The 11,992-nt window shown below is 36.3% G+C and overlaps 1 protein-coding gene across 1 annotated transcript in view; it reads left to right on the forward strand.

Moving 5' to 3' along the window:
• The window catches only part of LOC121322892 (alkyldihydroxyacetonephosphate synthase, peroxisomal-like), a 39,474-nt gene extending 28,274 nt beyond the window's left edge, over positions 1-11,200 (forward strand). The window contains exons 16-20 of the mRNA XM_041263438.1: positions 1-44; positions 1,347-1,436; positions 4,190-4,289; positions 4,457-4,514; positions 8,566-11,200. The exon at positions 1-44 is cut by the window's left edge and continues 18 nt beyond it. Coding sequence (XP_041119372.1) covers positions 1-44; positions 1,347-1,436; positions 4,190-4,289; positions 4,457-4,514; positions 8,566-8,687 — 414 coding nt within the window. The 3' untranslated portion in view covers positions 8,688-11,200. The remainder of the gene's footprint in view (positions 45-1,346; positions 1,437-4,189; positions 4,290-4,456; positions 4,515-8,565) is intronic.
• Positions 11,201-11,992: the final 792 nt, after the last annotated feature.

The raw sequence follows: 11,992 nt of genomic DNA on the forward strand, positions 1-11,992 counted from the left end.
TATGTTATAGGAGAATCATTTGAAACCTCTGTACCCTGGGACAGGTAAAACAAATGCATGTGTTATGTTATAGCCATAATAAAGCAGAATCCCTCAATTATGACCACCAAGAAGACAGGGGAGACTGATTTATGGAGACCAAGCCTTAAACACAGGGAGATCTTAAGATTGTGAGAAACAGTCTACTGTTTGTACCTTGCATAGTACTTATTGGCAGTTCTAGCCACTTCCTAATGCCAGAGCAACAGCTGTTACATCCAGACATTTGATACCAGTGATAGTTACATTATATATTTGACAGTGCTAAAATAGCTGCATAGGCTTTGCAGTGCTTTGCTCTTAGTAAGTAGGATTTAGAACATGTCCTGCCAGTAGGATGTTTTTCACATATACTGTAATGATGTATTGCACACTGAAAACTCTTGAAAACAGACAGCTAATACAAATGAGGGACTGCTGCAGCTTTCAGAAATAGGGGCCATTAAAAGAGTAACAGGAACCTGGGCTTCAGAGACAGCTGCTTCTACGATAAGGTCTTTCCTCGCCTAAGGAAATAAATATGCAATTACCAAAAGTGCTAATTCATTATGTATTCTGTTTACAGTTCCTGTCTGTCTAAAGTATATCCAGTATATGGTGTTTTTGTTAATGAAGAGTAGTTCAGAGGAGTCAGCAGGTGTACAGCAGACTGATCTGAATGCCCTCAAACAGTTGAAAGGAATAATATTGTGATCTGTGTTTCACCGGTGATATCCAGCAGCTGTCTGCTTTCACTCCTACATTGAAATAACAGTGGGAATTAAAAGTAAATAAATGACTTGTGAGGCTGAATTAGAACATTATTTTAATGAGGAATTCACTTAACGCAGACATTATAGTTACAGATAATTGTACGATTTATAAATGTGAAATGCTCTAACAGCATGCTTTGAATAAATACAGAGCTTGAGACACCTTGTTAAAGTAAGCCAAGACTGTCACACTGCTCTTCCATAGTCTTAGAGGATTGGGTTGTTATGTATAGATATAATGTATGCATCTGAGCTCAGAAACCTACATATGAAAGGGAAGTCATTCTGCTTTGGGAGTGCAATGGGCAGGAGTAGTGACAGTCATTAGTAGCATGTGAAATCCCATCACAGCAAGGCTATTGCAACAGTTACGATCTGCTGTTCTTTAAACTGTCTTCCTTTCTAATCCAGGACATAGGGTTTCTGGGGAAAGGGTGTTATTTTCTCTTTCGGGTAATGTGTGTCTCTAAAATATGAAATAAGCAGTTTTGTTTTCTTTCCTTGGGTATTGAATCTTTTCTGAAATGTAAAACAAAGTGTTATTTTATTTTCTAGGGTTCTGGACCTGTGCAGCAATGTAAAAGAGCGAATAATAAGAGAATGCAAAGAAAAAGGAGTCCAGTTTCCTCCACTGTCCACATGCAGGTACATTTTTAGTGTGTATGTTAATTGGCAATCTGCCCCTGCTGCCTAACCACCCAGTTATTCCTTGAGGTAGCTTGTTAGGGGTGCCATTGAACCATTTAAGTCTGGGGTCTGTGTTGTAATTCTCCAGCCTTCATCAAGCCAGCTCATTTACAGCTGCAGACCACCCATCAGACCTGGCATTAGTAACATATAGGTGGGCTGTGATTAGTGCTAGGGATCATTCCCCCTGTAGCCGCTCGGAGTGTCTCATTTGTCCTCTTAATTTGCACCTGCATTTTCTGCTGCAGACCCACTGTGGAGAAACTTCCCGTACAAATGGCCAGTCGGATGCTAGCCTCCTTTTAATAGGAGCCTGGGAGGAAGGTACTAGCCGTTAAATTGCGAGCAGCTTTGACCTTCCTCTTTGACCGAACCAAAGACATTGACAAGTAACAGTGCAGTCCCTTTGCTCTTGCAGAGAGATTACAGTGGCACTTGATTATTCTTCTGGCATTCATTTCCCCTGCACCCAGCAGGCAGTCTACTGTGACAAGATTGATTTGAGCGTTTAACCTCTATAAAAGTCACGGCGTCGACTGACGTGGGGAGTGAGTGGAAGGCATGGTGCCCTGAGAAGGCGTCGCAAGAGTAATGTTTTTGAACAGGAACGTTTATATCAACCCTACAGAGATGACTGTGCTTTAGATTACTTTCACTTTGAAAGAAACAGAACTGCGTAGGTGGGCCTCTCTGCTGCGATATCGTCTGAAAGTGTGTTATTGCACTGAACTGCTTTTTTTTTACTGTCACAAAAGTGCTTCAGATTAGTCTGTTTATCCCATCTGAAACCAAAAAAAATGCCAAGTTATCAAAAGTGCCCAACCATTTTTAAAGTGGAGAAATCAAAAACACAAGCTAAGTTAGAAGAAACAATTGGGGCAACCTTGGCCAGCACAAAGCAAAAGTGGTGGGGGTCAAGGTTGTACCAATTGTTTCTACTAACTTGGCTTGTGTTTTTGATGCAAGTTTGATCCGCTTTTATTGTGCCTGAAAAACACAAGCCAGGTTAGTTTCACTTAATGGATAATAACACACACACACACACACACACATACGCATACATTACGGCAATAGTACAATTGTTCAACCTATGTTGAATCAATGTATTGCCGTTTGGATAGGGTAAATGTAAATAGTAGCCTAGTTTGTTGAAAGGGTTAAGATGTGAATCTGTGTAGCGTAGAGGTTATGTAGTTTGTGTGAAAGTATCACCAGTTTGGGTTCAAATGCTGTCTTTTTATATATACTATAACGAACCTGTTTGGGTCCAAGCCTTTTTTGTTCGTTATATCGAGGGGTTCGTTATAGCGAAAGGACAATCAAAATTAACGATAAACTATTGGAGTAAGTTAATGAGGTGAAATTGTGATTAAAAGTAGAATTACAACTAGTCTGTTTTAAAATATCAATAAATAGTTTAATATAGATGATACGGACGTCAAAATAAACGCATTCCCTAGTATATTTCCATGTTGACAAAACAAGTTAATTGTCATTAAACTTGGATGTCCTGTAACATACATATTCGTAGATAAAAGTGCCTGGGGTGTGCAAATAAAATACATTGGAAGAAAAGGGAGAAGGGCATTTTTATCTTACTTAGGCGACTTATTTCTCTTACTCTATGACAGGTACTGACTTTTTATTTTTTTTATATTTCAAGAGTGTTCAGCTACATTAAAAGTGAAATTGTGCTTTTGTCTGATTTACTTTTGCTGCACCAATTCCCTGAAAATACAAACTGTCCTTGCTGTATAGAGAGTGGCAGTTCTTGTGGTTCGCTGATAACTCAGAGCGAGGAACTACCGTTCCTCTCAATATAAGCTGGTGAAGGTAAAAATGTATCACATAATTTCTAAAGGAATGCATTCATTAAATGTATTGGTAAAGTATTATTTGAATAGCTTGATTCCCAATATTGGATTTTCTAAGGATTACTTTATATATATATGCAATTTTACAAAAATTGTTTGTGTGTGTGCATATACAGTATATAATATACTGTGATAATAAATGGTGGTAGTCAAGCAGCTAATGTACCGGTAAAGATTAGGTTTGAACTCTACATCAGGCTTATTCCTTACGTAATGTTACAGGGTTTTTTAATCCAATGAAAATACATGAGCTGATGGCTATTAAATTGCATGATAATGTGAAGAGATTAAAAGTGGCAGGCCAGGCAGGCTGAAGCCATATTTGTGAAAACATTACTAGAATTGAGGTCAGAGGTAAGTAATGAAAAACCTGACCCCTTATTGCATTTTCTAAATACTTTTATTAAAATGTATGTTTTGCTATCCAGGAGACACTAATGCTTTAAAAATCTAGTGCCTGAAACTGTATGGGAGAACCATGTGTTCAGTAAAATCAGACTGCCCTTTCCATCAAAGCATTCAATATGAATCTGAATTAATTTAACACGCGTATTAAAAAGCGGTAACTTGCACAGGCGATTTCAGAAACCCATATAATATGCGCTTGACAGAGTTCTAAAAATGTGACAATTTGTGAAGCTGAAGCAATGTTTAAAGTGGAAGTCAAAAAATATATAGCTGTCATTTTTTCAAGATCAAGGACACTAAGTATTTGTGAATAAACAACCATTTGGTACATCCCTTAATTATCTGCCCTGATAATTTGTGCCCCAGTGTAAGTTGCTGTGCTGTATATTTGCACATGACTGCTAACACCTCTGTTCTCTTGTTATCTAGGGTGACACAGACCTACGATGCAGGCGCTTGTGTTTACTTCTACTTTGCCTTTAATTACAGAGGACTCAGTGATCCCATCCATGTTTATGATCAAATTGAGGTAATCTTGCATTTATTTGTATTTAATAGAGTAAATATGATGAGACCACATTTGTAAACAAAATCTTTAAGAGTATAGTTTAACTTGGTGATCTAAACAGGGCAGGTATATAGAGATGTGTTGCCATTTTCCAGGTACAAACCTTGTTGTTTTAATTGCTTCTTCAGCATGCTGCTCGAGAAGAAATTCTTGCCAATGGAGGAAGCCTTTCACATCATCATGGAGGTAACTGCAGTTCTTGTCCGGTATATTGGTCTTATCCAGTTGCAGATTGTTACAGTAGCATTTCCCTTTGAAAGGTTTAGTCTGCAACACAGCTGAAAATGCAGCTACCCTCTGGGCTAAGTCAATATCTATTGTCTTAAATAGTGGATCGATCTTTTTTTTTTTTTTGGTCATTATACCCAGCTGGGGATACATAGCCCAGGTGATGGTGAAATAGTTTTAGCTATCCAGAGTCAGATGATACTTCTATCTGCTGTGAACATCACGTTTTTATACCAGTGCATTATTTAAAAAGCTTGTTCTGTGTCTAATAGTATAGACACAGATTTTCTATTAATCAATACATTACATATTGCATGAGTCTTGTGTCTCCGGATCAGATTGAGGCTGCCACCCACTTGTTTGCTATAGTTTAGCAGCTGCAATGGCTACTGTCATAGTTTTACTGTAGTTATTAGTGGCCAGAATATGCATTATAATGAGCTGTTGTGTTTTAGGTATCCTACAAACTACAACTAAAGAACAAATAACAATTCAAATCCTGACAATCCTATATGTGTAAATATATTATGTAAATTGAGTAACCGACTGGAAGTCTAAGTACAATGAGTTACAATACTTTTTATTTATTTATTTATTTAAGGTTTATAAAATACCCCCCCCCCCCCATTTCGCTACACCCTGTCAGGTTTAAACAGTACGGTTACCTTATCAGTATTTCCATCCAACTTATTGTTTTTTATATATATATAATATATATATACTCCATGCTATTAATCACTCATGTCAAAAGTCACCATGTAATGAATTAGTTAGGATATTAAATCCCAATTTTTATGAAAGGAGGGAAACTTAAATTAAATTAAAAGATTGGCAATCAAAGAAAAAATCTACTTGCTCTGTAAATGGTCATTTTGTTATCGGTGTTATTTACTGACCCACAGGTCTCGCAGTGACATTCTTATTTGAGCACTGAACTGTCATTGAGAGAAAAGAGAATATTGATGCCATTTCTCATGTAGTGCCTAGCTTGTAATTGTGATTAATAACAGTTGGGTTTGCTATCTGGATACAGACAGACTGGTTTGTCTGCCCACAATCACGCTGTGACAAATGGAGTTAGTTTAACTCAGTTTTGTGTATCAAAGAAAACAGATGTAGACTGGGACTGCAGGGTGGGAGGGCAGTACAGGAAATATCCATTTTTAACCTAGTGTTTACAGCAGTCCTTCTGTGTATAGCGTGTACTTCTCACTGACCACAGTGTGAATCTAGTACAGATAAATGGGAGGTTTAATCAGTTCCAAGTACAAGATTTACTGTTGTACCTTACTGTCTGCATTTTTTTAAATGTTGTGGTTTTTATTTATTTGTTTATTTAGTTTTGCAACTTTAATACTTTTAAAATGTAATCTTTTTTGAATATATTTGTGTAAGGAAATGTAATTGTAAAGGTTTATTAGGTCATGAAGGTGACATGGAAAAGGTTACAGAACATTCATCACCCCAAAATAAATCAATTGTTCTTGCTAATGTACCTTATTGTACTCACTGTTTTAAAATTGATACTTTCTAGCAGTACTATTAAGTGTGCACGGCGTCACCTTTTGTAAATGTGTGTGTTTTTCATTCGCGCATAAGTGTAAGGGCTAATGGTATTCTTTGTCTTTTTTTTGATGAGGCTTTTAAATAACTCTGAACACTTCACTTCAAAATAAAACCAAAAAAGTGAAAACTTGTTTCCTTTTCATGCTTTGTGAAAGTCTGTGACATGTTTTGAGAATCCCCAACATAGTTTGTACATAGCTTTACATTTTGATAAAATCCCTATTAGATTTATTACATTAACACCATAAACTGAGGAAATTTGACAAGATAGATGTGTACATTATCAATGTGACAGAGTTAATGATGATCTCCGAGCACCTTCTGTTTTGTTTTGTTCTTTGGCTGGGGGGTGGTGGGGGGGGAGCTGCTTTCTTTGGAGCCACACAAGCGAGTTAGTTAAATATTCAAGGGCTGTTCATTCAGTGGCTGCTCTGTGATGTCAGGGTAATTCCTTCTGAAGCTGCATGCTCACAGAGTGGAGGAGACGGTCTGGCAGTCTTGCGCCCTGCAGTGGCTCCACTGTGTTCCATCTTGTCAGATAATGCTGTTCGCAGTCTTTTCTGGCTGATTTACATTTATAACCACAAGCCAGTTATCACTAAGGCTGTATTAACAAGTGCAGCTAAGGGTGAAACCTTATCTCCCTAAGCTCGCTAGCGGATTTTACATCCTAATATTTGTATTTTTTTTTTTTCTTTCTCTCCCTCAGCCTTGGTAATCAGCGAGGCAATAACCAAGGAACTGATGCCAGTGATACGGCATAGAGGGACCTACCCTGTGTGTTATTTAGGAGTGAAACGGGTCTTGTTGATTTCATGGCATTACGGTTTTGATTTGAACAAAAAAAAAAAAAGAAATAAAAATAACAAAATAAGTTTGATTAATCATGCTGTAAGGTAAAACCAGTGCTGCTCACTTATGCTTTCAGTGTCTGGAAGTTAAATGTCTCTGCATATGTAGCAGGCATCGCTTGTCATGCCTATTCTTTGCTGGTTATTAGAAAAGCACAATCAGGGTGATAGAGGCCTTCACTGGAGACTGGCAAAACTGTAGTAACGTGTAATTGTAATTGCTGGAAAGTCCTTTGGGATATATACCTGGCTTAAAGGTCTCCTGTTGAGTTGGCTTTCAACGTAACAAATAGTGACATATTGAGCTCTCTAGTTGCTAACTGTTTTATGCTTTGTTATTTTAAGCATCAATGTCTGCAACAGCTCTCGTTACCTGCTAGATAATTACGACGAGAGTAAGGTATTAGGTCTTTATGACAAATTATTTACTGGTAAGGATCTCTGTGGAGGATATTAATGCTATTAACTAATATTAATGCTATTATTGAGACAATCTATGAGGTTTATAACACATATTAGCCACCTCAGTCTAACTGTAAAAACCTTTAATCTCAGAGGATGCATCAATGTTATGCCCGAAAGAGGTTTGGTATTGTTCAGATTCCTGCTAAATTTGACTTCCTACAACATTTATTGAAGAAGGGGAAATTCTTCTGAGTAATATGGGTCACAATATTCATTATCATCGTATTTTTGAAGAAGAAATTAGCATTTTAATAGTCTTATTTTAGCAAGTGGTGGGAGTGGGGTTCTACAAGGAATTTCAGGAATAATAGGTGGAACAATTCTACATTTGTAATATAGCAATAATGTAACAAAGCACCAATGCATCGAATTCCAAAAAGGGGAAACTTAAACAGGCAGAAGTCTTGTTTCCAAGTTGCATGACCAGTGTTATAAAATAGCATTATTATTAACAAAACATATTATATCTTAAACTAATAGACTTGCTTGCATACATTGCTATAATAAACTACAATGCACATTTGAAGACATGTCTGCTCTGTATGGAGACCAGGGAAGTCTATGCAGAGCAATTCCACGGAGTATGGATTAGATGACCTTGACGGGCAACTCAGTGGCCTGGAAATCTGCAGAAGTAATTTCTTCCTGGATCCAGGCCCACTTAATGGCTAGGCTACTTCAAGTACTAATTGTATACTGGCCTCAGCAGACACAATAAAGGTAGAGGGTTGGGGTTGGTGGGGGGGTATGCATTTGTATTAAGGGCTTAATGCTCTGAAAATATATTGTTAGTGATGAATAATCCGTCATTGTGGAGGCCAGTTTTGATCAGATCCATGTAGCTATCACTGGTGTTTATGAAAACGGCCCATCATCTGCTTCTAAGTTTTTCATCTAGATTTCCTAGCTTGCTCAGAAACTAGACAGTGTGCAGCGCAGGCTTCCTTTGGGAACACACTGAGCCTAATGAGTTTGATAGTCTGCTGGGCTCCATAAATCACAGAATGCAAAACATTTCTCATTTTTGAATGAAAGCATTTATCACCCAGTGTTTATTCACTCACACTTGCAAGATTGATTGTCTCCTAGCCGCCTGGTGAACACTCAAGCATTCTCTGTTTTTTCAGTGGGCAAACTGCGGAAGCACTGGCTGCAGGAGACCATCTCGGATGTCGGCCTGGGAATGCTGAGGTCTGTAAAAGAATACGTGGACCCCAACAACATTTTTGGAAATAGAAACCTCCTATAAGAAGCACTTTTTTCCCTTCTTTTTTCATTTTACTACGAGAGACGAAATTGAAAATAACATTACTAAATAATAAATAAATAAATAAAAGCTTTATTACACTCCTTAAACAGGATTTGGAGTACTGATGCCTTTGTTCATAGTGTGTAGCTTTGAGCAAAGACATTGCTAGAATGCTAAATCACACATTATTCCATTCTTCTGTTGACAGGCTTTGTGTTTTATATACCAATTTCTATTACTCTGCATGGTAATGGTACTGTATGTTTGCACTTACACTGCTGCAACAATCCTCGCTGTCATGTTTGCTGTTTTTTTTGTTTTGTTTTACTCAAGTTAATAAAATACATGATATTATAATATTGACTTGCTCCCTATGGTGCATGTCACATGCAGTCATTTGTCACAAAATTTCCTGGCACAGTGGCTTAAATTAGAACTAATTAATAGATACTGTTGAATACAATGCCTACTGAAGAGGCAAACGTAAGCAATTTGAATATAGCTCCTAAATATTTATTTGTATTGCCATTGATGTGAGTTTCTTTATGAAGTTCAAATTTTCCATTTAGTTTTGTAGCCTTGTTTTGAGTGATTATCTAAGGAATTTCATGAAAGCAATGGCAGATGCAGAACCATTCACTAACGCCCATTTACATACTTGTGCCTTTAGTTCCTTAGTCGATCTCCTTTTCAGCTTCAGCATGCCCATTTTAAATGTCAGTAGTCTGCCGTGATGGGAAAAGCTTTTTCATGCTTAATGGGTGGAGCAGTAAAGGAAGTGCAACACACTAGCCAGTAAGTGCTTATTGGAATAGCACTGTGCCTTACATTGGTCAGTTATAACCATATTTAAGATTTACTGTCACTTTTTCTTTTGCGACCAGGATTTTAAACTAGCCTAGTTGCTATGATTGGAATACTGTTCACAAATGAGTATATATTCTCTAAAAATTAAAAATACATTTATTTATTGTTTTACATAAAATAAACGCATACAGTTTCCACTTGATCGTAGTGTTTTGGTTGTTTTTTTGTTAGCTTTTCTCCATGACATCTGAAATCTGGGTTAATTGCTTTGTTTAAAGACTTTCATGTTTCCTTTGGCAGCAGTGTATGTAAACTGGGCTATAATGAGAAAAGGAATCTAGATCTGTGTGTACAAAGCATATGCAATTGACCTAAACAGGAGTGGCTCTTTGTTACCAAGGTTATGAAAATCAAAAATCGAACAGTGCATGTGAGTCTCTCTAGTGTTTCTCAGTCTGGAAACATGTATAATGTCAAGGGTTTTAAAAAATATATTTAAAGTATGCGCTACTGAATTGATCCCCCCTCTTCATCTTAAATTGTGAGATTTAAAAAAAAATGTATATTTTTTTTATAATTAATTTTCTGTGAAGAACCTTATTGTTTTATAAGGAAAATATTTACCTGCAAATTGCCTGGAACCTGCATTGAATTTTTTGTAATTATTATTTTTTAATAATTCTTGCCTCCCGTTTTAGTCTGAAAGTCCACTGCATTCTCACCAGCACTGTTTATTTAGAGCGGAACACCTCCTGCAAGTTACAAGTTACCTGGAAAAACAATTACAGCCAAATTGCATTTTGTTTTCATATAATCAATATGTATGGGTTTTTGTGAACATGTTGGCAGATGACTGAGAACTACAGAATCACGATGCACATGTCTTTTAATAGCTGCAACATGCTATGTTAGTAAATTGTATTTTTCACATCACTCAAAAATATATAGAAATGAATCTTGTCTTTAAAAAAAAAAAAAATAGTACTGTATGTACATCTTGTACCGATTTTAAATATTATGACTGGTAATGTAACTAATACCTGTATTATAAAACTAAATGTGAAGGTCAGAAACTTTATGAAGTTCAATATGTACTTTTGCGAGCAATAGTTTTGAATCAATGTATTCTTAATCATGAACAAGTGCTGGTTATAAACAATAAGGATCTGTAAGATGGGGAATCTGCCTGCACGTGACACCCAAAAATGTAATATTTACTGTGAAAGTGGTTTTAATCTTTACCGGAGCTACTGTAGGGTGTACTTGCAGAAATGTACTTGTCTCTAGCCACATTATTATTATTTTTTTTTCTATGTATATGAATGCCTAAATACGTGAGCAGTATTACTCATTTATCTTTATTTGCAATATTTTTTTTTAATTATAAAACATACTAATATAGTAAATACTTAATTAATGATCAGTGTCCCTTTCAAATGAATATTGCTCCATTGATTTTTTTCTGTTGAGGAGGCAACACAGTACTGACATTCTTATGAAGTGTTATATATATATATAAAATATGCTACCTACAGTATGTTATCCTAGGTATATGCAGTTGCATTTTTAAAGCAGTTTCTGTCAGTATATACTGTACACTGGAACTAACAGTGCAAATGCTGTAAGCAAATTGGGTAAAGTAAACCTTACATCTGATGTGTTGTACGGTTAACACTGTTAATAAATTTAGTACTTTCTTTTTCCGATTTTGTCCCTAACGGTCTTCTTTTTTAAGTTCTCATACTGTTCTAGCAGTGGCTGGTATGATTAAGCTCTTGGTTATTTCTGTGTATGTTTCCATTTCAGTTTAAGCACAGTCCAGGAAATTAAGACTGGCATAAATATTAACTTCCTTTTTTTTTTTTGTTCTGAACTGTCGCCAACCCAATTAACATAGCTTAAAAAAATAAATCTGTAATTCTCTGGTGACACTTTTAAGTCTGACATGTTTTAAAAAATGGTGACTTTTTGTCCATGTTCTGTGTGGTTTTTTTTTTTTTTTTTCGGATGATGTATTCCTAGTAAGTTTTTACAATATCGGCACAGTAAGCAGACTTAAACAGTCTGTTGGATTGTAATGTAATGAAAACTTGACATGGATATAATAGGCGGTGGATGATTGGTATTTCAGACAGTGAATCCACTTTGCGAAAAATACCAGATAAATACAATTTTAAATACCATTTTAATATTATGTCCAGAAAAACAAAGTCCTTCATGTTGTAAAAAAAAAAAAAAACTGCTCTAAAAGCATACTGATGATCTTTTCCAGCAGGGTGACAGAATTTAACAGCCAAATTGTGATAATTGGGTAAATTTAAATAATAAAGTATAAAAGTCTGCTTTTGATAATTGTTTATCTCCAGGGATTTGCATAATGATTTATGGATATATCGGGGATAGGCGCTGTGCAAACAACTGCGACTGCCAAGCGACCAGGCAATTATTTTGCACTGCGGCCAATGAAAGCTTAAGAGCAATGCAAATTACTCAACACT

Source organism: Polyodon spathula, chromosome 11 (genome assembly GCF_017654505.1).
Source record: "Polyodon spathula isolate WHYD16114869_AA chromosome 11, ASM1765450v1, whole genome shotgun sequence".
NCBI lineage: Eukaryota > Metazoa > Chordata > Actinopteri > Acipenseriformes > Polyodontidae > Polyodon > Polyodon spathula.